Source organism: Prunus mume, linkage group LG2 (assembly GCF_029339155.1).
Source record: "Prunus mume cultivar Tortuosa linkage group LG2, ASM2933915v1, whole genome shotgun sequence".
Lineage (NCBI taxonomy): Eukaryota > Viridiplantae > Streptophyta > Magnoliopsida > Rosales > Rosaceae > Prunus > Prunus mume.
Window position 1 is genome coordinate 43,983,967 of NC_142699.1, and position 27,625 is coordinate 44,011,591.

The window sequence follows — 27,625 nt, forward strand, 5'->3', positions numbered from 1 at the left end:
TTTTTTTTAATGTTCTGAATGATGAAGACTTATTTACAAGTGTCAAATAGCCTGAATTCAAAAATCCATGATGCCACACACCATTGATACAAATAATTTATCGCATTAGGCAACAATCTTGGCCTATCTTGCATATAACTAGCTTCTTCTTAAATCGAGACAAGAGTCTCTAATTGTCTTCATTTTGTTGACGACCGCATCCATAGACATCCGCTCTGGTTGTGACATTGCAGAGTATTAAAGTCCTATACGCATCACTGAAACGAAGCATTCTTCCAATCTTCTTGCTTGGAGTTGACCACCATCATGATATCTTGTAATCGTTTTTCTTGTATGTCATTGTCGTATCTGTCATCATTGTCATCCTCACCAGCTGTTTCAAGGAGCAACGAAGGATCAACGATGTCCACGACATGGTTAGGCAAAGCCATGGCTGCCAATTGGTGAATGCTTAGACCATCTTTGAACATGTCATCTGTCGGCCTTTTTCCCGTGAAAAACTCTAGCAACAATATCCCATAGCTATAAATGTCTCCCAGTATAGAAACTTGACCTCCCCTGCCATACTCTGCCATTCATTTACATATAGAGACTTAATTTTTTCTTAGTAATAATTTATTTGGAACATAAGAAAATGAGAATCATAGACTCATGCCTGGAGGAATGTAGCCTATCGAACCCTTTAGCCCCGCGGACATGGTTTGATTTTTGGAAGAATTATCTGATGCTTCCAAGAGGAACCTTACTAAACCAAGGTCACCAACATGGGCTACCATATCTTCATCCAGAAGAACATTGCTCGGCTTTAGATCACAATGAACAACGGGAGTTTCATAACGATGGTGGAGATAATCTAATGCAGAAGCAACATCAATGGCAATATTCAATCTTTCCATAATGTTCAATCTCGTAATTCGAGATTGCTCCTCATCTCTTGGACACAACCACGCATCTAGACTTCCATTTTCCATGAACTCGAAAACTAGGCTTTTGAAGTCATTACCCTGATCATCAATGCTTGAGCAAACAGTTATGATCTGGAGAAGATTTCGATGCCTTATACTTCTCAAAGCTTTGCATTCATCAACGAAACTCTTGGAAGCACCTTCTTGTTGAAGGTTTAATACCCTCACGGCAACTATTGTTCCATCATTAGAGAGTACCCCTTTGTAAACAGAACCAAAACTTCCTGAACCAATCAGATTGTCCAAAGAGAATCCATTAGTTGATTGAATGAGGTCAAAGTAAGACACCTGATTTCCAATCCTTATATGAATGCGAAGTTACAGTTCTACCTCTTGACATTTTCACCATTGAACAAAGAGCAATGAAGAATGACAGAGTAATTATGAATGCAATTGCACAAGTTTAAGGAACTACCATTTTTAAGGCAAGTAGTCCTTGAGATGAACGAGGCTTTTTGCTGGAACACGTTGGTAGAAATAATTTTGGGATGCCACCGCAGAGCCTAGCATTTGAAAAGATCCCTTCTTTCGGCAATTCACCCTTGAAATCATTGTGAGAAAGATTGAGATGCTTAAGAAATCTAAACTTGCTCAGAAACTTAGGAATCTGCCCAGATAAGGTGTTCCTTGAAATATATATTTCTTCCAATCCTCTTAAATCTTTAAGAGATTGAGGAATTGCTCCTGCAAATTCATTACCTTCCAAATGCAAGCGCGCCAAAGTAATACAACTGCTAAGGCTTCTTGGGATTTCACCAGATAACTTATTTCTTGATACATCTAGCTCTGTGAGATGTACCAAGTCACCCACTTCCGATGGCAACGAACCAGTCAACGAATTGTTAGACATTCTCAAAGAAACCGAAAGAGATGAAAGCATAAGAAGCTGTTTAGCTATGGTGCCTGACAGATTGTTACTAGAAAGGTTAAGCATTAGTAGATTTTGGCAGTTTCCAAGACTTTATGTATACTGCCCTCAAACCTACTCTCTTGCATGTAAAGCCTTGTCAATGAAGTCAAATTTCCAATGGAGAATGGGATTAGACCAGAAAATTTGTTAGCATTTAAGAATAGTCCTTATAACTTCTAAAGCTTCCCAATTTCACCAGGGACACTACCACCCAAATCACCTTCCACTCCGAAAGCACTCAAATTTACAAGATTTCCAATGCCTCTAGGGATGCTTCCATGTATCATATTGACACCCAAAGTAGGAATTTTTAGCTGGGTAGAAAGGTTGGCTATGGATCCTGGAAATTCTCCTTCGAAACGATTACGGTAAGACCCAACACCTCTAGATTAGTACAATTAGCCAGGACACATAAAACTCAAGTCACCGGCTTTCCCACTTCCCAATCTGTTTTCATCAAAGTTTAGTTTGACCAAGCTTTGCAGCTTTCCAAAACTTTCACCAGGAAGTTTTCCAGTGAAGCCATTTCGAGCAAAATCAAGAACCTGAAGTCCAGAAGCATTTGACAACGATGCAGGAACGTTCCTTGTGAAACTGTTGGCACCGCCGACAAACACCTGGAGATTAGGAAGAGTAATGCCGGCATTTGGTGGCAGCTCTCCATGAAGCTGGTTCTGAGTGACACCAAAAATATATATGGAAGAAATATTATAGATTGAAGCGGGGACCATACCAGACAAATTATTCCTTCCAAGCCTGAATGATCCCAAGCTTTTCAGACGCCCGAGCTCATTCCTAATGCTTCCTTGGAGATTGTTGCCGCCAAGGGAGAGACTGTTCAAAGAAGAAAAGTTCACTATCCAACTTGGGATTGTTCAACTGAGATTGTTTCCATCAAGCCATATGTGAGTTAAGCTCAACATCAAACTGAGCTGCTTCGGGATCGATCCAACAAGCTCATTGGAAACAAGACTGAGCACTTTCAGCTGCGTGCAGTGATATATTTGTTGGGATTTCCCCACCAAAGGAATTCATTGCAGATGTAGCAGACGGCCGATTTCTTAAGGAATTTCGCAATGAAAGTTGTTGTCAATGAGGTTGATTCCTGTAAGATATGTTAGGTTTCCTATAGATGGTGGTAAGGAGCCTGCCAGTTTTTGAGAATCCAGTTTCAAGATCACCACTCTGTCGCTCGAAACGCTGCACGTAACGCCTGTCCAGCCGCAGAGTTGAGTCGAATCATTCCATGAGCTCATGACATGGAGAGGATCTTCGGTTATTCTTCTCTTGAATTCGAGCAACGCCATGCAATCGGGTTCTTTTCTGAAATTGGTGGCTAGTTTTGCAGATGCCAGACCTACGCTCATGCATAAAAGAACAAACCATTCATTGAACAAAAAAATCTGCCTACGTCGAGCACCAGAATGCTGCATCTTGTAGTAGATGCAGGTTTCAGATCATGACCGAATAAATATATATAATATACGTATATAAAGAAAAACCAAGTTTCATTTTACAAAGCCTAAAGAGAAGAAGTTTATGGCATATAGCAAAAATGTTGATGATATTGCAGCAGGACCACAAAAATTGTGAATGGTCCTGCAAGAGAAATGTGAAGAAATTTTGGTTCGATAATGTCTCTAGCTTCAATTTTGGTATGTGGATGTGAGATTGAAGTTGGGAAGCAATTAATATTCATAGGCCTGACCAATTTGGTCCAAATTTTTTATTTCATTATGGGGGATAAGATTTTAGTTGAGAACTTGGAAGCATTTTCTTCTTCGTTTTTTATTTATTTATTACAATGTGATTTATCAATCTGATACTGTTGGAACAGATCATTACTTCAAAATTTACTTTCATATTCTTTCTGTTTCACAACAACGTATATAATTAATATACGGTTTTCTAGTCAACAACAGCCCTCATAGCTCAGTGGTAGAGCGTCAGTCTTGTAAACTGAAGGTCCGTAGTTCGATCCTGCGTGAGGGCATCTTATTTTTTTCTTTATTAAACTACGTTGGAAAATGAATCAGCAGCCACGTGATTTTTATTCAAGTTTGCTGAATTATTTTAAACTTATTTTTTAACAATGACGATATTCTAAGCTATTTTAATGTATAGGGAGGGAGTTCGAACTCGGATGCAAGGGAATCGAGGGGTGCCCGCATGCGCTTTTAAACCGGGAAGGTCCCTAGAAGGGACTAACCTGGGCTATAGCCCATGTGAGTTGTTATTCTATCAGCCTAAAATTTAATTGAGAGTTTCACTATTATGCCAAATATAAGGACCCAAATTATAAAAAACATCCTACATGAAATGAACTTTAGAAACACATCCAAATTCCATTTACAATATAAAAATGAGGCTTCGAATTTTTTTTAAATTACAAAACTGCCATCGATTTTTTGCAACAAGCATAACCCCAAAACCTCATAAAGAAAACAGGACATCAAATTAATTTAATAATCAAATTCAAATTCAACAGGGCCGGGTGTCTTGTTTTGGGTTTGTTTATAAAAATCAAATGGTGTAGGATTTATCTATATCACTAGTGCTAAAAATGGATATATAACTAAATACCTCTATTTTAGCCCACCCATTTCTACTAATGACAATCATGCCACACTCACATTCAAAGGCTCACACCAAACCAAGGCTCAAAGCTTATCCAACAATACACTCAAGGAAAAAAAGATGAGACAAACTAATGAATTCAATTCTCTTTGACTATTCCAAGACATTCTTGTGTAAGACATCTATATAGGACATTTTTTTAGCCTACTGCGAACTTCTCTTTATTTAATTTTTTTATGAACATCCTACTACTAATTTTCCTTTCACTGATAACCATCTTCACACATAATCCCTTTAAGTGAAAAAATAAATAAATAAAAGAAAAAATTAGTATGCTCAGTAGCTGCACCTTTATGTTTCACTCTCCGGTGCGTTCATAAGATAATTTTAGCCCATTCCATTTTAAAATTCTAGGTCCGTCCCTACTTTTAAAACTTATTGGCGTAGCCGACGGTGCTTTTAAACGTTATTTTAGTCTCCAATTTTTTTTTTTTCGCTGGCAGAACTTGTAAGTCCACTATCAACACAGAAATTCCAGTTTCTAAACCACCTCCATCAGCATAAATTAAATTGCCTGTGTAAAATTTGACATGTAAATAAATAGCTAAGAAATATTTAAATGCAGCTGGTACACAACTGAAAACAAAATAGAAGAATACAGTCTTACTAAGATGTTGCAATTTAGTGTGAAAGGAGAATTTGATTCAACAAATTGTTAGAACTGAATAGACAAAAGAAGAGCTGAAATTTGGTAGTTGAGAAACTTACATCCTCCCATTAATCTTTTTACATTTCATCCTCCAAGAAAATAAATGCAAGCAAACCTGTGAACATGGATCAAGTTTGATAAGCTTGGTTGGTCAGTTTAAAAGTTGTGCTGCAAGAACAACTTCTCTTGAGGTGAAGCAGGTCCAATCTCTTCCTCCAAACTCCTCAACCCATCACCACCGCTCCCACAATTGCCCAAGTTTCTAGCTTCTAAGTTCTTCCCATCAGCATCGATGTCTGAGACCGAGGACTTCCTCCTTTGGGAAGAGGCAACACTTGGGAATGTGATCCATGAAGGAGCTCTGAATTCGAACCTTTGATCCTCCGATTCTACCACATCAGTGTCGACCGACCTGTTTGAAGATCTTTGGGAGGACTTTTTGTGCAATCTACTGCTTCCCAGTACCACCTCAGTTGGCAAAATAGGTTGCTCGTTGCACGGGCTGCCCATTAACAGCGCAAGAGCTCGTTCTAGTGCTGTCGTCACTTTATCCATTGATGGCCTCTCCTTCCCTCTCATTCTCACACACTTGCAGGCTACATTGGCAATTCTTTTCAAGGCTTCAAGGTCAGGTGGGGGTTTCAAAACTGGATCCAGAATTGCATTTATCTCTCCTGACTTGATAAGAGGCACTGCCCATTCAACTATATTTCCATCTTCATATTGCATATCAATGGCTTTTCTGCCACTAAGAATCTCCAACAGCAAAACACCAAAACTATAAACATCAGATTTGGTTGTAAGGTAGTGAAGTCTGTAGTACTCAGGATCAAGATACCCAAGAGTTCCAGCTGGTAGCTCCGCCAATGGGGATCCACTATCTGCAGGTCCCAATAATGATAAACCAAAATCAGACACTCGAGCATTGTGTTCCTCATCAATGAGGATGTTTGAAGACTTAATGTCTCGATGAATCACCGGTGGGCAAGCGTAACCGTGCAAGTATTCAATTCCCCGAGCTGCCTGGACTGCAATAGTGACCCTTCGAACCCAATCCAATTGCTCTTTCAAGGATTTGTTCTTTCCATGGAGGTGTTGATGCAATGATCCATGAGCCATGAACTCATAAACAAGAAGCCTTTCCCCACCTTCTTCACAATAGCCAAGCAGATTGAGTAAATGCGCATGGTTTAATCTTGAGAGCAAGTCTAGCTCTGTATGGAACTCTTTCGAATTCTTTTGCATGTTAGGAGATACTATAGCCCTTTTGACAGCAACAACTGTCCCATCTTTCAAAACACCTCTGAAAACACAGGAGAAGCTACCCTTTCCCACAACAGACACTTCTTCAAAGCCGGCTGTAGCCCTTTCAAGCTCCTCATAAGTGAACATCTGAGCCCTCCTTATCTTCAGGTCATCCAAATCGGGACGAATCTTACCATTGTCTTTATGGAAAGGAGAATCACTCCTACTATTCTTTTTAGAGTTCGAATCTTTTGCTACGCACTGACAGTCTCGTAACTTATAGCGAACATATAAAAATGCAGTTATAGACACAACACTAACTAAGAACACAGCAAAGGCAATCTCTGCAATTATGATAGGTAATTGCATTGACCAAAACCTTTCATTCGTCTTGGCATCGGAATATGAAGATGAACAATTTGAAAAGCAGTCAGCTGAGTAACAATTGGAACAGTTATATTCACAAAGTCTATCAGATTTCAGAGTGCATCCCGTTTTTTGGTACATTTCAGCAGGACAACCATCGCTGCAAGGCATGCATACGCGAGAGTTAGGATATTTGCAAGAGGCACTCTCATGACTAAACTCGTAGAAACCAGGAGAACAAGGAGTGGACTTGCAGAATCCAGGTGCCACAGCTATGGGAAGAGAAGTTGGAAATCCAAGACCCCAACAAACAGGTAAGAAAGATTTGTCAGCGATAACTCCACAAGTGAAGTAATTTCCAGCAGCAATCTCATAAACCTTCTTACTTTTAGGAGCCGGTGTACTTGGTTTCACAATAAATCCCCAACAAATCACCCCACGGTCAGAGCTCTTAATCCCACAAGCGTGGAACTTCCCTCCCACAACTGAGAGCATTGGTTCATTTGGGGCCAAATCAACATTCCCTTGACCTGAATGCGCCACTGAGATTTCTTCTTCAATGTCCAAGCTTCTTCCCCAACAATAGGGTCTAGAATTCACACTCTCTAAAATCCCACATACATGATACCCACCAGCTGCAATCTTCCGAAACCTGAATTTTTTCGGGATCAAGCTGATAACCCTGCTACTAGTCTCATCACCCCAGCAAAAGACTGTTCTGTTCTGAGAAAACAATCCACAATTGAATTCTGAGCCTGCTGATATTGACTGAACCTGTCCATCAAACACATAGCTTTTGGTCATGTTGTAACCCCAACAATCAACAAAAGAGGTGTTTCTGAGTCTGCCGGTTAAAGGTTTTCGCAATCCACACAAATGGTAATCACCAGCACTGATTTCTATATATTGAGCTTCTTTAATAATGGGTTGAGGGACACCCATTTGGATATAACCACTGCTTCCCCAACAATATGGCTGGTTGGACTCCATGAGAAGTCCACAAACAAAGCCATCACCAGCAGTTAGACCAATAAATGGGAAACGACTTGGAGTTCCATATGTTATTGCCTTGTTTGATCCATAACAGGTCACAAGATGAGACCCATCTAACTTTAAACCACAAAAAACTGGACCTTTCTCCCCATAAGAAACTGCAATGGCTGACATGGAACCTAGTCCTGAAGCTAAACACCATAAATCTGATAAAATTGCAAGTTTAACAAGAAACCCAGCTCTCAGTATGCTGATATTAAGGACCCAGATCAGGAAATCTTTTAAAAAAATCCCCATTACAAGCCAATATAACTATTCAAAGATAAAATTTACTCCACCACCTAAAGTTTCTGACTTTTCCTTCTGGCCAATTTGAAATGAGAAAGATATCCACCACAGTTCAACACAACAAAGCAGCATATATTGCAGTACTCTGCAAGGAAAAAGCTGTCCTTTTGAAGATTTTCTAAAGAACTGAAACGACATTATACTCCCCTTTTCTCCATAATGGAAATGAAGAAAAAGGCAACGATGAAACTAAGTCGCCATGAATTAACAGAAAAAATAGGTGAATGTGCAACAAACCCACGTACCAGAAGCTACAGATCAGCCAAACCAAGCAGGAACAAATCAGAAAAGCCCCTTCTGAAACAGAGAACTTTTGCAGAAGATTAGTAAAGGCAACAACTTTAAGGAAACCCACAACTACCTATGCTCTGTTTATCAACATCCTTCTGTGAAAACCTCCTGTTTCTTCACTTTCTGCTGAAAAATAAATCTTAGCACTAAAAAATGATTCCAAGATTTCTCCAAATTTGAATCAGAAACAGAAACTAAATAACCTTTTGGAGCACGTCCTTAGTTTTGTTTCAGGCTCATCTACAAAACTCAAAAATGGGAACAATAATCTGGTACTTCTCTGTCCATAAAGTTTTGCTTTGAATGTGTGTTGGGTGGTAAGGTGAATTTCTTGAAGGGAAATTAAAGAAAGATGGATTGTTGCATGTGGTTGCAAGCAAGAATTTAGAGAGAGAAGCATTTAATGCAATGAAACTGCAGCTTCTGAATAGGACCTTAGTGTTGGTGAGGACAATAAATGAGAAGTTAATGCAATTTCATCTTTTCATGCCTGGATTGGAGCACACTTGGCTACCTTTCTGGGATTTTTTTTAAAAAAATTACTTTTTGTGAAGAATGCATCCAAATTTTGCTCCCCTTATTCTTGTTTTTCCTACTCAGTCATGGTTTTCAATATTTTTGTTTTCTTTTGCATGCATGACGTTTATTTTTTGGCTATCATCATGTGTTCCCTTGATCATTTTTGAATGGACATTTCTAACAAAATTAAAATATTTTTTTATCCGGCAATTTTACATGTTTATTGTATAAATTGGCGTCATCAATTATTTGTGATTGCGCTTGTATAAAACATAATAATTTGCAAGTTCGTATCTATAAATTATAAATACTAAAACAGAAGGAGAGTTGAATTTTTACTGCAGGCCTGTGAAGTAGAGAGAGAACTTTTTCTTTTGATATAAGGAATATTTGAAGAATTAAAAGTCAAACAGATAACTTCGAGTGCATGAGTAACTATTTAAGGAATACAATTCCCTTGTATCTTGCCAAGAACTTTGTTAGTCACATAGTTCGATCAATGAATTTGACTTCAAGTGGTGACAAACGGAAATTGTTGTCGTCTTTAATTTTTTTTTTTTTTTGGGTCGAAATTGTCGTCTTTAATTAAGTACTAGAGCTTTAACTCATTTGGATGACATATACCATCTCGGGAAGATGACGACTGGATTGTCAGGGCTAAGGCTTGCTTAGGATTTTATTTTTATTTTTTTTAATTTGGGTCTGAAAGGCTTGCTTAGGATTAAGAATTCTAAAGTGAGGTTCTAGCCATGGGAAGTTGGGAACTTTGACATTTCAAAGAGGGTATGTGCCAAGAAGTGCTTTTCCTAAAGAGGCAATTGACGTAGGGATCTCGAGCCTTTACATTTAGCATTTGTGCATTTATGCATATTTAAAGGGATGTTAACCATTAGATTGATATAATGAATTTTAACAAGTCCACATCAGTATTTCTTTACACCTTATGTGTATTTAATAGCTTTGAAATAAAATATTAAAAATACAAAATAATAGTCTTAGACCCAACCCAGCCTCACTCGGCCCGGACCTAAATCATTCCCACCGGTTGCTGCTATCCATGGCCACCTCCTCTCTTTGTGCCATCCATAGTCCTATCGTAGTATTTAATATGGAGACTTATTAATCTAATGGACTTATTAAAATTCATCATATCAATCTAATGGTTAACATCCCTTTAAATGCGTGTAAATGCACGAATGCTAAATGCATAGGCTCGGGATCCGATAAAGAGATCATATTTTCATATATTCCTAAGAAATGCTATATTTTCTACACATCTTTTCTACTAGGGCATTCATTATTGAAGCAAATACTCAATTCCAACAATTCAATGCATACTAGAATTATAAGCAAGCGCGGATCAATTCCAACAATTCAATGCATACTAGAATTCAATGCATACTAGATACACAAGGATTTGAACAAGTGTCTCTTCTTTACTAGAGTGTCAGCTACCATATTAATTCCTCGGTATGGATACAGTAGGAACTCATTGAAGCCCAGGAAATTTCATGTCTCAATGCTAAAACGAAACCATCAAAACTTATTTTAAAATGTTGTGATTTAGGAGGGCTCCAAACATGAGATTTGACATTAACATAACACATCTTGGGCATGAGATAGGGTGGGGTCATGATTAGGTTCAATTTCTCTTGTAAGAAAAGAAACAAAAGTCTCCACGTAGACAAATCCAGAAGACACGAAACTTGATAGTAAAGCAAAATTTCAGTTTTAATAAATAAATATATAATTTTAAAAAAAAATTAATTAGAAAATGACAAGCGGTTATTTTGGGTTTTTCTCTCCAAATAAACTCTATATGGATGCTTTTGTTTTAATTGCTTCTAAATTGAAGATTATTATCTAATAATCTAAGGAGATTTGGATGATCCAAAGTAGTGGGGAGGACCAACCTCAGTTTACCTTAACGGAGAGCCCATATCAAGCACTGAACATTTATTAATTTAATACATATCTTAGTTTTCAAAGAGTTTGGTGGGTGATATGCTCTAGGAATTTTATATTGGTCTCTTATATGATTTTGTAATTATAAATTAATGAATAATTAACAACATCTCATCCTGATTTGCATATTACATGTTCCCAATGCCAATCCAAAAAAATTGGACGATTCATTTCATGCTAGAAATTTCTTAATTATATACAGATATTATGGAAATTTGTTCCGTACAGGCTCAGCAGAGCACGAAACACAATCTAAGAGCAAATCAAAGGGATGGGGGACTACGAGGCCGGATTATGGTGTGATTATATAACGGTTCCTTATAGAATATTAGGTTAGCGTATGGTCACGTGGTATATCTTGTACACGTGTTATTATATATAAGTGGATATTTATTGAAACTATTCCTTAAAAATAAGGAAACTAAACTATATCGTTCACCCATATTATAACACGTGCACAAGATATACCATGTGTACATACTACTGTAGTAGTCTATAATTTCTCCAGATTTGTAGGCAGCAAATCACATGCATGCTTAACATATACCCAAAACAAATTTAATGATTTCAAAATAAATTAAGAAATATATTTGTGCTTACCATGGCTTTACTTTTTGAAAAAAAAAAGGGAACCACAGTTTGATTTTTGACCAAGATTATGTTATGAATATTTAATATTAAAAATAAAATTGTTTTGTATTTAAAATTGGATTTCACATGCTTGATCTTGGTTTTACCAGATTACAATAATATTTATTCTTCATTCATTCTTGTGGTCCTTGCAAAAGCTGTAGCCTCCTCCTGATCGAGTGAGGCAGTCAATGCGCCGTTGTTGTTGTTGTCGCGCCTATGCCCAGAGTTTGGGGATTGCTTTTATTTATTTTATTTTTATTTTTTATTTGTTTAGTTGGTGAGAGGAATAAATGGACTCCGAAAATATATTTAAAATTTAAAAACAAAACACAACACAGGGTGGAAAGCAACGCATATGAACATGTAACATTAACTCCAGCTGTTTGAAATTACATAGCAACCCATGGCCAATGACCTTAAGACAACCAAAAAAAAAAAAAAAAAAGACTAGGAATTCATATTCTCCCCTTCTATGTATAGTTTAATCATATGACGCAAAATAGGAAGACCTTAGATCCCCTAGATTTTGGATTTAGCTCTCCTTCAGTGGTAAAACTAAAAGAAAAGCAGTGTGCTAAATTTATAGGTCTTTGCTAAATTAGATGTGTGTGTGTGTTTTTTTTTCCTCCTCGGGATATCAATTACTTAGTACTTAACGGACATCATTCGGCCCTTGGTCAGCTCTTTGAGGAGGTTGGCCCAAATTCAACTCAAACCTTGTTTTAGACTAAAGTTATAGGCTAGCTAATACGATTCATTATTTGAGTCCAATGCGGCACGACCCATCTAGACTCACCTAAGTCTGCACAATTTTATATTTAAAATGTCATTTGCAAAAGGGAGGTCTTGAGCACAAGCAGGCAACGCTGCTGCCAATTACCTCCAAATTGGAAGGGCCCCAATTTGAATAAACCTCTATATATACATACGTATGTTACTTAAAAATCATGCTATATATATTAATATTATGTTAGGCCCAAATATTGTATATAAAAACAAAAAGCCCAATTATGTAAATTAAAACTAAAAATAGGAAACTCAGTAAGGGCCAATGTTATTTAAACTTATAAATGTATTCAATTAAGATTTTAAAAGAGTTAAACGGAGTTATAAAGTTTATAGAGTTCATATTTCAATTTATTTCTATAAACTCCACATAGAGTTTGATTGAATTCCTAGATTGATTTTAATGGTGTTTGTTAGAGTTTTATCATAAATTTTAAAAGAGTTGATTAAAGTTCTAAAATGTATTTTTTTTTTGGGGGGGCTGTTTATCGTTTTTCTAGATGTTCAAAAGAAAAAGTACCTTTACAAAAACATTTTGTAAAGAACGTCCAAACCAAATACATCCAAAGAAAATAAAAGAAGGGCATCTATTTTGTTCAAATGTGCAACCAAATAAGGATTTATGTTTGCATGTTTATGAAAAATATGCAAAACTAAAAACATAAAAGTAATTTCAAGACCAAAAAAATGACAAGTAAACTATAATTCTAAATGCATAAAAACGAATAAGTATATGCTTCATTGCTCATCTTTGACTCCCATCATTCATGGCATATCTCCACATATCTGAAGATATCCCAACTGTCCATTGGTTAGCATTCTTGACAACAACTGTTCATATTATGATGCAACAACTTGTTTGATGTACAACAACAAATATTTACAGCAACACATATGTTGATGTTCATCTATATATGATGGCAACAACAGCAACTATTCAAGCAGCAACTGTTCATATTATGATATACATCGATATATATGCTACTGTTCATCGATATATGGTGATGTACAGCAAGAACAAATATTCAAACATACGATGAAAGATCATACATATATGAAAAGAGAAGAGATTTTTTTACCTCCACTTGACAAGCACACACGTTCAAGGATTGGAAAGCATAGAGCACGTTCAAAGTTTCTAGGGTTGACATAAGATTGTTAGTGCCTTTTTTATTTATACTTACCACTTTAATTTCTAACGAAATTGGGCAAATTATTAATTCCTTCAAAATAAATTACTTTTTGAATACACCTAAATTTTGTTTGACTTTTAAAAAGTCATAATTGAATACACCTAGATTTCGATGTACTTTTTTAATATCAATCGAAATCTGAATTGAATACACCCAAACTTTTACAAACTCTTTTAAAATCTGAATTGATACACTCAAACTTTTAAACTCTTTTAAAATCTTAATTGAATACACCCCCCTAAGTCACCTAGTTGAATGGAAAAAAAAGGGATAAATTAAGAAATAAAATACGGGGATGATCTCTTTAAGAGTTCGTATAGAGTTGGGGTTTTGACAAAAGAAAAAAAAAACAAGTTGCTTAGATTTCATGAATTCTAGCACTTATGACCCAGTTTCCGAAGCGACTTTTAGGAGTTATGCTTCATGGCGTGAGAGTAAATACTTTCATTGCAAGTATTAGTCAATGAAGTATGTGTGTGCTTAATATCATTGATGTTCATGATTATTTATATTTTCTATTGCCTCTGCAAAAAGAAGCTTTTCAAAGTTGAGGTTCACCAAATCTAATCTTTAGTCAACTATGAAACAAGAAAGATTGAATGGCTTAGCTATGTTATCCATTAAAATATACATGGTAGAAAAATTTGATTATGTAAAGTTAATTGATACTTTTGCATTGAAAAATGCAAGACGAGTGATATTTAAGCAATGCATTGATGTATTTTATAAAGTTGTTATGTGAATTACATATTGTTAATTTTCTTTTTAAGTTACAATTGTGACTTTGAGTTCAAATAATGTTTTTGAACTTACCTTAAAAAATCACATACATAGAGAGTAAAAGGCCAGCATTTTAGTGGTTTGCCTAGGGCCTCCAAAACATTAGGACCGCCCTGAAATATTTAATCCATATTATCCATCATATTTAGTCTAACTTGTTATACAATATAGTTGGATATTAAAAAGTTAAGATTAAATATAGTTGAATATATTTTCATATCCAATCAAATAAATATTTTAACTTGCGAACTCGTCCTGACCCAAGCCACTCCAAGTTATGAGTTTGATTCCATCACTGAATTGAAACCTCTACAATTTGTGTTTTTATGTGTGTGAGAGATATAAATTTTGTTCTTGCAGTCAAACAATATGGGTAGAATATTTTCAAGTTGTATTTCATTCTTCAAAAGGAGGTATTTATAATACAAGGATGTAACCCTAGTAGGGTCAAACTAGGAAACCAGATAAAATCCTAATTACACAATATCTGTACAAACAGAAAGAAATATAGTCATAATAAATTAGGAAATAAATCTCCTATTTAACTTAGGATCTCGCTAACACTCCCCCTCAAGTTAGAGCAAAGATGTCAAGCATGCCCAACTTATCAAACGAGTTGAGAAAGACTGTAGTAGACATAGCATTCATAAAAATATCTGCCAGTTGATACTCGGACGGTATAAACGGAAAACATATAATTTCAGCATCCAACTTCTCTTTAACAAAATGTTGATCAACCTCCACGTGCTTTGTACGGTCATATTGCACAGTGTTATGTGCAATTGCAATTGCAGCTTTATTATCACAATACAAATCCATGGGCTTTTGGGATCCAAACCCAAGATCTCTCAACAATCTTCTCGACAATAGTAACTCACACACACCTTGAGCCATCCCACGATACTCGGCCTCAACACTGGACCTAGATACCACTTTTTATTTTTTACTCCTCCAAGTAATAAAATTACCACCAACAAATGTGAAATACCCAGACGTGGGACGTTTATCAGTGATTGAACTAGCCCAATCAGCATCCGTATACCCTTCCACATCTGTATGACCATACTTGCAAAACATTAACCCCTTGCTAGGAGTTACTTTCTGATACCTCAAAATACGAATCACAGCAGCCATATGATCTTCACTAGGAGAATGCATAAACTGACTCACTACACTCACAACATATGCAATATCAGGACGTGTATGGGCTAAATAAATCAATTTCCCCACAAGTCGTTGATAACGCTATTTATCTATAAGGACTTGATCAAGATACAACCCCAACTTATGATTCTGTTCACTAGGGGTATCAATTGGTTTACAATCCAACATTCCAGTCTCTGCAAGTAAATCCAAAATATACTTTCTTTGAGATAGAAAGATACCATGTTTAGATCTAGCAACTTCAATACCAAGAAAGTACTTCAAATCACCGAATGACTTCATCTAAGACTCGGAAGCCAAATACTTTTGAAGATTTTGCATTTCTACATGATCATGTCTCCAGTCACAATCATATCATCAACATAAATAATTAAAGCTGCCAATTTACTTTTATGCCACTTTAGAAACAAAGTATGGTCTGAGTTACTCTGCATATACCCAAATTTCTTCATAAATGCTACAAATTTTCCAAACCACACTCTTGGAGACTGCTTCAATCCATATAAGGACTTTCGCAGCTTACACACAACACCCTTCGTAGAAGTTACAGAAATACCAGGAATGAGATCCATGTAAGTCTCCTCTTTGAGGTCACCATGTACAAATGCATTTTTGATATCGAATTGCAATAAGGTCCAGTCGTAGTTAGTAGCCAGGGACAATAGTACATGCGCGTATTGAGCTTTGCTACTGGAGGAAAGGTCTCCAAATAATCCACTCCATAGGTCTGAGTATAACCTTTTGCTACTAATCTCGCCTTGTAACGATCAATGGAACCATCAACCTTATGCTTCAAAGTAAATACCCATCTGCTTCCAACAACTTTCTTCCCTCGTGGCAAAGGAACTAAATCCCATGTTTTATTCTTGTTCAAGGCATCCATTTCAACATTCATGGCATCCATCCATTTGAGGTTAGATAAGGCATCCTGCAGCTTAGTTGGCACACATACACTAGACAATTGACACAAATATAATGCATATGACTTAGACAAACGATGAGTTGACACATAATGGCTAATGGAATATTTAGATTTGGCATGTATATCAGGAGAATATTGTACTTTAGGTTTCCCACGAGTGGTTCGTGGGGGTAACTGATAAGTTGACACAGGTAGATCATTAGAAATTAACCCTCCAATTCACCCTCCTCTCCCCTTAAATTGGAGAGGATGAAGGGATATAATAGGGCACTTCTTTATGGAAAATCACATCCAAAGTAACATGCACTTTCTGGGTAGGTGGATGATAGCACTTATAACCCTTATGAGTAGAAGAGTAACCAATAAAGACACATCATAGAGCACAAGGATTAAGTTTACTCTGTTGATGAGAGTAGACATGAACATAGGCAACACACCCAAAAACTTTAGGGGGCAAGTTGGAGACAGAGACAGGGGAAACATGGTTACCAAACACATCATGCGGAGTCTTGAAATCAAGAACCCGGCTAGGAGTATGATTAATCAAATAGGTAGTAAATAGAATAGCATGCCCTCAAAGATGATGGGGGAATAGACATATCCAATATGATTGAGCAAGCAACTTCAAGCAATTGTCAGTTCTTTCTTTCAGACACACCATTTTGTTGAGGAGTAAAAAGGGTTGTCGTTTGGTGAATAATATCTTGAGCACAAAAGAATGATGCCAAAGTATTATTCACATATTTGCCTTCGTTATCAGTCCGGAATACTTTGAACTCGAGTATGAAATTGAGTAGACACCATAGTACAAAACTGTGGAAGGATGGAAGTAACATCATGTTTATTTTTCAGCAAGAAAACCCAAGTGAGTCAGGTACAATCATCAATAAATGTGACGAACTAACGAAATCTGTTCAAAGTAACGTGAGCCGGACCCCACACATCAGAATGCACTAAATCAAAAGGTTTTGTAGCTTTACTGTCACTTAAAGGAAACACAATGCGATGACTCTTGGCCAAAATACATGTCTCACACTTAAAACTGGACTCATCACAAGAGCAGAATAAAGATGGAAACATACGCTTAAGATAGCCAAATAATGGGTGTCCCAAGCAACGATGCCATAACCAAATTTGTTGTTTGTCTTTGACACTGCAACTTTGAATAGTATTAACGACATGATCATGAACTGGGGTAGAAAGCAATGTCAAATAATATAACCCCTTATCCGTTGACCATGCCCAATCGTCTTGTGAGTCTTGAGATCCTGAAAAGAGTAATGTATAGGATAGAAAGTAGCAGAAGCATTAAGTGTGTCAAGTAATCGACCAACAGATAACAAGTTACAATAGATATTGGGAACTAATAATGCACGAGACAAGGACATAGTAAAAGTGAGAGAGATTGTTACCTCACCAGTAATTGGAGAGAGCAAGCCATTAGCACTAGTTATGTATGGGTCACGGGTATTACTAGACAACTCATGAAAAAATTTATCATCATAAGTCATATGATCAGAAGCACTAGTGTTAATATCCAAGTATTGGAGCCAGTACCTAGAATAGAGTCAAAAACACACAATTTTGCAGAAGAAGTAGCGAATCACCAACAATGAACTTATCACACATGATTGCAGAAGAAACTCAATAGATCACGGCAGAGTATAGAATGGAACACAGCAGAGACACAATTACGGCAGATGCATGAAGACAGTAGAGGCACGAACATGACAGAGCACATAGCAGAACACAACCAAGGCACAAATATGGTAGATGCATGAAGACATGAATGGCACAAACACAATAGAGGCACAAACACTACAACACAACACACAAACCCAGGAGGGCACACACGACACATGTGGAAAAAAAATAAGGGGCTAGAATATGGGTGGGCACAACACACAGGTCACCATTAAAATAGGCTCGATATCAAGTCAAACAATATGGGTAGAATATTTTCAGGTTGTATTTCATTCTTCAAAAGGAGATATTTATAATACAATGATGTAACGCTAGTAAGGTCAAACTAGAAAACAAGATAAAATTAATCCTAATTACACAATATTTGTACAAAAAGAAAGAAAAATAGTCCTAATAACCTAGGAAATAAATCTCCTAATTAAGTTAGGATCTCGCTAACACTTGATTCATCTATCACCTAGAAAATTTTGCACTACGTTGTGGTTAGATGGGTCAGACGCAACCTTTGAGGTCTCATCACCTTTCATGCTTAGTATAGTCCTAATTCTCATTTCTTTAAAATATGCATTAACAGTAAGAAATTTTGGTTGTGGGTGGCACAACGCTGGTGTGACTAGTAAATGGGATGGGAATTCTCTCATATAGAAAATTTAAGGGTAAACTAGAGTAAACCCCCCAACCTATAGGGTCATTTACGAGTCCATACCCGATTTTGAAGACATTTACCAGTACATACTCAACGTCACGGAAAACCTACAAATTGCCCCATCCGTTACGAGATCGTCAGAAAATCCGTTATCTGCCTACGTGGCGAATATGGGTTCTATTTTTTAATGAGGTGGACTTCCAGGTGGACAAATAAATAATAAAAAATTATATATTTTTCAAACCTAATTTTAAATCATTAAAATTATTTTAAAATTGATTATAAAAAAATAGAAAACAAAAAAACAAAAACAAAAATCCAACCCAGAAGAACCCACCACTCTCCCCCATTGCAACCCTCCCTCAACACCCACCCATGGCAACCCAACACAAACAAAAAAATCCATCTTCTCTGATATCCCCCTCCATTCTCAACCGTCATCCTCTCACTCCTCCTACCACCTTCTCCGACCCAACCCACAATATGAATCCCAACTAAATTCCTCAGCCATCACCAACTCCACCCCGAAACCCAGCACCTACGCCCCCATCCTCACCTGCTATCTTTTTCACCGGTGAGAAGCTTGGAGAAGAACCCAGATGCATCAGCCCCATTCCATCCCTTCCCTTCCAACCCACCTTCCTCACACCCTCCGAGCCACCCCACTTATGCAACCAACCTAAGTTGTTGGGGCGGAAGAGACAGCGAGTGGACGATGTCGCACGCTGCCTACTAGGGATGATCGATCCGAGAGGGGCAGCGGAATCGCCAGGGCCTATGAGCGACAACGACTCCACCGGTGCCGGATGACGTTGTGGGGTTTGGGTTCGCTACGTCGGAGATCATCTTGCCATCTAATGCCATTCTTAACCTTCTTCGCTGCCCAGAGATCATCTTGCCCATATTAAAGCTGTTAGTGTAATTTCTTTATATAACATGAGCATCATCTTATGCTGTTCCACTTTAAGGGAATCTTTGTTTTCAGACTTCATAAAAGAATGGCACATTTCTTCTTAAATTTCAACAAGCAAAATGAATGATCCAAATATTACCAAACCTAAGACAGAGAATTTTCAAAAAGAACTTAAACTTCACAACAAATCGACGCCAAGCTTCTTTCTATGGGGAAGATGGTGGATGCGAAGGAGAACGATCAAATCTATGGGATTTGTGGTTTGGGGAAAATAATCATCATTTTGGGGTTTATGTTTTTGGGGAAAACGATCAGATCTGTGGCATGGGGGAGGTGATGGGTTGGGCTGGAACAAGAGAGGTGTTAAGGCTAGGATAGGTGGCCTGAGTAAGCTTGGGTGGTGGTTTGGGTGGCTGAGGGCTAGGAGGAGAGGAGATCAGGAGAGAGAGAGAGAGAGAGAGAGAGAATCTGGATATGTTTTTTAAAAAAAAATTAAAAATTAAAAATTTAAAAAAAATTTAATATGTTTAATTTATTACAATCATTTAAAAAACAATTTTTTTTAATTATTTTTTGTCCACGTGGAACTCCATGTCAATTAAAAATGGGTCCCACAAATGCTACGTAGACAGATAACTGATTTTCTGACGATCTCGCTAACGGAGGGGGCAATTTGTAGGTTTTCCGTGACGTTGAGTATGTACTGGTAAATGTCCCCAAAATCGGGTATGGACTCGTAAATGACCCTATAAGTTGGGGGGTTTACTGTAATTTACCCAAAATTTAATCGTTCATTTTTTTTATCCTAGTTAGTGGGAACCAAAATATAAGTTGACGTATCAATAGTAGTAAGACATTGTCGTTTTATTTATAAGCACAAGCCTTCATTTCAACTAATTGTTTAATATAGTGTTTCCTATTCAACCAAGCAAGGAACATTTTAGCCAAGGCGGCCAATGAAATGAATTTTTAGTCTTTCTTCTCTTGAGTTGCGTAGGCGGGCCACCACCACGCCACTGAATGGCTTGGATGGAAAGGGTTGGATGGATATGTTGCACTTCTGACTTCTAATCAAATAACTGATCAACCAAGCAAGGAACATCCTCTTGAGGTTCTTTCACTTCATCGGGCTCGAGAATGGTTAAGCTTCGTATGGATGTTTTTGTGATTTTAGGTTTTTTTTAATGAGAATGATGCAATTAAATTAAGACATAGATTTATAGAGTGATGGGTAATTTAAACTAAGAAGTTAAACCACAGGGTGCTTCTTGAAGTTGGTAGGATGATGCCACGGTCTTGTTTTGCAAGCTTGATAACATTCCATAAAGTGTTTCTTGAAGTTGGATCAAGTCCATTACTTGGCTCATCTATGTAAACAACCTACATTGAATAAGTAACAATTAGATAAATACAAATGCATCACGTAATAACCATACTCATTTGTTAGTTTTCAGGATAAGCTAAACAAAAGATCCAATCAATTCTGTCCATCTAGCTTCCTCACTAAAATTGATCTTAAGAATCTCAATGGATTTTCTTCACATGTATAGATTCTACTTTTGTTCTAAATTCCTCTTTAGTTCACTCCAATATCTTACATTTTTTTTTTAAAGGAAAAAGGAACATTTCTACAATAAGAAATGTTAATACAAGAAGCATTAAAATTTATATTTTTCTCTAATATATAAGTTAGCTTTAAAGATTGTATTTTATTGTAAAGCAAATTGATCATTTACCATTTCATGGTATAAAAGCATGACTTTTTGTTGTTGTTGGGTATAAAAGCATGACTTGTATGATCCTTTTGTTCATATATTATGTGTTGGGAAGGCTATAACATTTTATGAAGACCCCTGAATGAAATATTGATGTGGTCTAAACAGTCCTAAATAAGTGTGAATCTCAGCTCTGTCAAAGAGTTTTGGAGTGCAAGGCGTCCTATTTGGAAATTTAGGAATTCTAGGTACCCTTTCAAATAAGTTACAAATTCAACAAAACAATTCAAAATTCCAAAACGTAGTGTTGAAGTCAAAACGTTATGCGAATAATGTGTGATTCACCTAATTCCTTCTTTCCCCTTTTAAAGATAATGCATGCAATTGGATTTTAATAGTTGAACAAAAATCTTCACTATCAACAAAAAATGTTCAACAACCAAAAAAAAGATTGTAAGTTATTGTAAATTATTTTTTTTGGGTCGTTGACAAGAAATAGATTATTGTATTTTTTTTTATTTTATAGGAAGAGCCGATTGTATCTATATATTTGTAGAGTCAGCCAAGCAAGCCCGAGCACGGCAGAGCCAAACCCAATTAAGTAAGGCCCAACATGGTACGACCCATATCTTTGGTTGACCCGTTTAAAGCCCATTTATTAAATTATATTTGTTTTATATACAAATAATATGCAATATTATTATATTTATACCTTAAGTTCAAGCCTATTTCTTTTCTCTCTGATAATATATTTTAAAAGTGAATGTTTTCCTTATAAATAAAGTAATGATTTGTTTTTTCAAGTTTCTACTTTTTATACCCAACCAATATTCTAGCCCTTTTCTATTTAAATGCAGTTAAAAAAAAGTCATTGGGCTCTTTTTTTTTTCCTAACAAATAATAAATCTTGGGTTTTTTTTCCCTAAAATAACAAATCTTGTTAGCATATACATAGTTGTAAAAAAAAGATTGAAATTGAATTGTCAAAAAAAAAAAATTGCAATACATAAGTCGAGCTCGGCGTGGGCCCATATTAGTGTGTTTAGTTGTGTGGCACGAGTGCTACCCATTCCTATATGGGGTCGGGTCATGGACTCAAGTTGGTCAACTTATGGCCAAATTGGTGTTTAGTTGTGTTTTTTCATAAATGAACAGGTTTGATTTGACCTGCTTATTAAATGGGTCAACTCTAAATGGCCAAATTGGCCCAACACATACCTTTTGACACTATTGTTGCGACCCAAACTGCTTTCGCATGACTTTATACTAGTTTCTTTTTTCTCTCTCCTCTCTCCCATGCTTCCTCTTCCTCAAAAATCCTTCTTTTTTTCTTTTTGTTGTTGTTGTTGTTGTTGTTGTAAAAATCCTTCTTTTGGTATTTTGGAAACATTCGAATAATTTTATTTTGTGCTATCTTTCGTGTTATGAAATTATTATAAAAAGAGAAAGACACTAGAAGCATTTACGACCGCAATACTAAAACCAAATTTGAGGAGAAGAAAGATTGAGAGAGAACCACTATTGAAGAAACGAAAAGAAATGAAAAATGGAAGACCTAACCTGGTTTGTTGTTTGTCTTGACGCATAGGGGGAGCACAAGATCCAACCCAATCCATTTAAATCGACTGATCCATTCTAATCCAATCCAATTCAATTTTAAATGGTTTCGATGATTTAGTGGATTAGATTGGATCCGTAATTTCCAAAACCAACATGATTGGATCAGATGACGGATTTGCTTGTGAGAAATTCCAATCAAATCAAATCCAATCTAGTTAGTTTTGTGCTTATTTTGCTCATTAGGTCATTGTCATTAAGAAAGTTATGAATATTTTAAGTAATTTGATGGAGTTATGTTTAATATATTTGTTTACACTATAATCAACCGAGCATATCTAGCCTCAAAACAACTAGCACCAAGGCAAACACATCTTCTCCCCTGCCGAAGGAAGACTCTTCCGAGGTGCGAAGCACCTGCCGAAACTCCCGACTGCCAAAGCTTACAAACAGTTAAACCTAATCTCCATGACACATGTCACCACCGTAGCGATTTGCACAAAGTCCCACATCGAAAATCTACACAAACCTCCCACTTTCACTTCCCTATAAAAAGGGAACAGTGCCCTAGTAAAAAGGGTAACTACTTTCTTACCTTTTACCATTACTCTGCTAAAGTTACCCCTCTTAGCTGACTTAAGCATCGGAGAGCCTTTGGCCGGCACCACACTGGTGTCCGAGGCTTAACGACTGCTTCTCCTATTTTGTCTTCTGCATGCTAGCCTTTATTGAAGGTCCAAGCCCATTTCCTGCTGAAGGCAAATCTCCTTTTCTCTAAATTGACCCTCTCCGAAAAAGAGCATCAATAGTTTGGTGCCGTCTGTGGGAATCGATACTTGAAACCCATTTTTCTCTACTAGCCCATTGCTCCTCTCCTATCCGCCCTGTCGCCTCTTCTTCACTCCACACTCAGCTATGTCTATCGAGGATAGCCACGAGACTCACCACCATAACCCCCAAGGGGTACTTCCCAGGAAGGCATTCACAGATGCCAATCTCCAGCAGAATCGAGAGTCTCCGCGCCAGTGTCACCAAGATGTCGTAGAAATATGACCATCTTCATACTAAGAACGTCAAGCTCGAGCATGACTACCACACACCAAGCGAATCGAGATGAATCAGCATGTGGCTCCCAACGTAGCCTTACCCGGAACCCGAGCGCATCTACCAAACCAGCTAGAGCACTCCCACCATAGTGTCCCAATCCAGCCTAAGCCTAGCAAAGGTAAAGGCTCCTTTATCCGGAGATTTACCAAGTCGCGGATCCTCCGTGATCTCCCCGCCAAGGAACTCGCCCCATGAACCAACAAAGGTCCACAGGATTGCAAGGATCAGTATCATGGACCGTCAGACGGAACCCCCTCTTATCCCCATTAATCTCCAAGACCCAAAGGTGACACACCTAGGCCCCTCACCAAAGCCTACCCAACTACCCCTTAGAGAAGGTATATGGGACTCGGAGAACTGGGGGCAGGATTACTTAGAAGACTACGAGTCTTATCACACCGAGACGTTCGAAGAACTTTATCCAGCCCATGGCCACCTACATACTGCACCTCCAGATCGAGACTCTCCTCATACCGACCCGGCAATGAGGCTTCTCTTTGAGAAAGTCCGCGCCTGGAGAGTGAGCAACAAGAACCACCAACCCCTCTGGGCAAAGCCACAACCTGGACCCTTTACCAAACGCATCCTTAATTACCACCGGAGAAGGACATCCAGCCACTCCGACGCCTTCTACACCGACACGGAGGATCCTCTCACCCACATACATTCTTTCTAGTCCGCCTGGGTGCAAGGGCTCACCGACGAAGGCATGTGCCTCCTCTTCCCTTCCACTCTGGCGCGACCTGAATTGGTTCTACAGTGAACCCCTGCACCATCAACACATTGTGATGCAAGCAGACCTTCCGGATCATTTCATGATTCGATCGACGCTCTACTCCGCGGACGACTTGTACATGCTTCGGCTGTGGTGAGGACGAGGCCCTTCAGGTATGCAGCCGGTTCACCATGAATACTCCCGCTGCCCGAGAATGATGACCGCGCTGCCTTGGTGCTTTAAGAGTGGCCTCCGAGAGTCCAACTTCCGTACGGTCCACAAGAACCCTGGAACACATATGCTGAACTAATGAAGCGGCATAACACCATGCCAAGGCCGAGTACTTCAACTCCAAGCACACCACCACCCCGTGTGTAATCCTTTTGTCGATCATCTACCGCTTCAGACCCATCCCAGCTCCACCTTAACATTTTGCCCCACACCAAGCACCCAGCGTGCTCAAAGACTCCCAAGAGGAAGGATAGCTACCAAAGATACCTTCAAAGAACAACAAGCGGGCAGACATGGCAACCACCACCACTCTGGTGGAAGCAACCCTCAGGACAAATGACCAGGCCCCACTCCCATTCTCACCCAAATCCAGGTTCGAGGTCTTCACCACCCTAAACAGTACCTATGAGAATGTCTTGGTGCACGAGGCACCTATCAAACCCCAGCCTCCACCCCGAAAACCAGGCAGCAAGCTTATGCCTAGCACAGGTGTCTTCTGTCGCTTTCATCAATTTGGTGGCCACGATACCGAATCTTGTGTTGCCTTGCGCAACATCATTGAAGAATTTATTCATGAGGGGAAGCTGGATAAATACGTGCGCAACCTCCCACCCCCACCTAATCCTCACCAACGGCAGATCAACATGATCTCAACCATCAGTGGAGGCCCTACCATGGCTGGAACCTCCAGCAACTCCATCAAACATTATGTCCGCTCCACCTATGCGCATCAAGTCTTCAACACTAAGCAGGGACGCTTGCCGAAGACACAAAAAATAGGCTGGGCCCCATTACCTTCTGCGAGGAGGAGCGTGGCGTTATTCTCCGTCATGATGACCTAATCATTATCCGCGCCGACATCTTTAATTTCGACGTTGGACGCATCTTGGTAGACACCGATAGCTCGGTCAGTGTGATGTTTGCCGATGCCTTCAACGAGCTCCGTGTCTAGTCTTATTTGCTCGACCGAAGTGTCACCCCTGGTGAGCTTTTCAGGCGATGTGGTCCAGCCTATTGGGAGCATTCATCTCCATATCTCTATTGGAGCAAAGCACCCAGACGACGGTCACCACTCCCTTCCTCATTCTGATTGCCCCACACCTACAACGTCATCCTTGGGCGCCCTGCCATGGCCCAATGAAGATTTTCATTTCCACACATATGTTACTATTGAAATTTCCTACGCCCCATGGCACGAGCACGGTCTTGGTGACCAACTTGGCTCCCGAAGCTGCTATGCTTTGGCAATGAAGTCTACCAATAGCCAACATAGGGTGAGGCCCTAGCGGTAACCCGAGCCCCAGCCCCACCTCGAGCTGGTACTGAGCGCCCAAAAGACCCTAGGGAGGAATCTATCACCCAACAGACCGACCTGTGGAGGACCTCGAACTGGTCACTTTCCATGAGGACATCCCGGATTGACAGGTCAGGATCGGCACCTCCCTCTCACAAGAGCTTCGCTATGATCTTGTTACCTTCCTCCGCCTCAACTCTGAGGTCTTTGCTTGGTCTTACAACGATATGCCGGGCATATCACCTGACGTCATTTCTCATAGGCTAAGCATTAATCCTGTCGTCCGACCTGTTCGACAAAGCGTCGAGCTTATGACCCATAGCGGTATGAGGCCATAAAGGCGGAGGTGGATAAGCTGAGCACCATTGGATTCATCAAGGAGGTGGATTATCCTACTTGGCTAGCCAATGTGGTAATAGTACGTAAACCAAAGAAGGGATGGCGCATGTGCGTGGACTACACAAATCTCAATCGGGCCTGCCCAAAGGATAGTTTCCCCCTACCCCGCATTGACCAGTTAGTTGACGCCACAACTGGCCACTCCCTCCTCAGCTTCATGGATGCTTACTCAAGGTACAACCAGATCTTCATGAGGACCAAGCTCATACATCCTTCATCACTGACCGTGGCCTTTACTACTACAAAGTCATGCCCTTCGGCCTCAAGAACGCCGGGGCTACGTATCGTCGGTGAAAGATCTTCGCTCCACCGATTGGTAATACTATAGAGGTTTATGTTGATGACATGCTCGTCAAGAGTCGCGACCAAAGACATCCCCAACCTTTCGCCATGTTCGTAATTTTGAAGCAGTATCGGATAAGGCTCAACCCCACCAAGTGTGCATTTTGGGTGGCTTCCGGCAAATTCCTTGGCTTCATGATCAGCCAAAGGGGTATTGAGGCAAACCCAGAGAAGATCCAGGCCATTTTAGACATGACGATACCCAAGACGGTCAAGGACATTCAGAGCCTTACCGGGCGTGTCGCAGCCCTGACCAGATTTATCTCTAAGGCCACTGATCGTTGAGCCCCATTCTTCAAGGCACTTAAGGGTAGCAAATGCAGCATTACCTGGACTGCCAAATGTGACCAGGCCTTTGGCGAGCTCAAGGCATACATGAGCCGAACCCCTTTATTGTCAAACCCTTAGTCTGGGGATGTCCTCAACATCTATCTCTCTGTCTCGGCCACAACGGTTAGCTCGGTGCTCATTCGACCACACGAAGGCACTGAGCATCCAGTGCACTATATGAGCAAAGGATTGCAAGATGCGGAGGTTCGGTACCCATACATTGAGAAACTTGCTTTCTCACTGGTAGTCTTGGCTAAACACCAAAGACCATACTTCCAAGCTCACACCATCTATATCTTAACCAAC

At 38.9% G+C, this 27,625-nt stretch overlaps 1 protein-coding gene, 1 non-coding gene and 1 pseudogene across 2 annotated transcripts; 1 reads left to right on the forward strand and 2 right to left on the reverse strand.

Moving 5' to 3' along the window:
- Positions 1-17: 17 nt before the first annotated feature.
- LOC103322435 (LRR receptor-like serine/threonine-protein kinase EFR) lies at positions 18-3,448 on the reverse strand (annotated as a pseudogene).
- Positions 3,449-3,796: 348 nt separating this feature from the next.
- On the forward strand, positions 3,797-3,868 carry TRNAT-UGU (transfer RNA threonine (anticodon UGU)). Its single transcript has one exon. It is a non-coding gene; the product is annotated as a tRNA-Thr (tRNA).
- Positions 3,869-5,097: 1,229 nt separating this feature from the next.
- Positions 5,098-8,772, reverse strand: CR4 (crinkly4). The gene has a single exon (XM_008224336.2). It carries the CDS (start codon positions 8,060-8,062, stop codon positions 5,318-5,320), a length of 2,745 nt encoding a protein of 914 aa, XP_008222558.2. The 5' UTR covers positions 8,063-8,772; the 3' UTR covers positions 5,098-5,317.
- Positions 8,773-27,625: the final 18,853 nt, after the last annotated feature.

Coding starts and splice junctions, on each gene's coding strand:
- CR4 (XM_008224336.2), bottom strand. CDS start 8,062: ATGGGGATTTTTTTAAAAGATTTCCTGATCTGGGTCCTTAATATCAGC.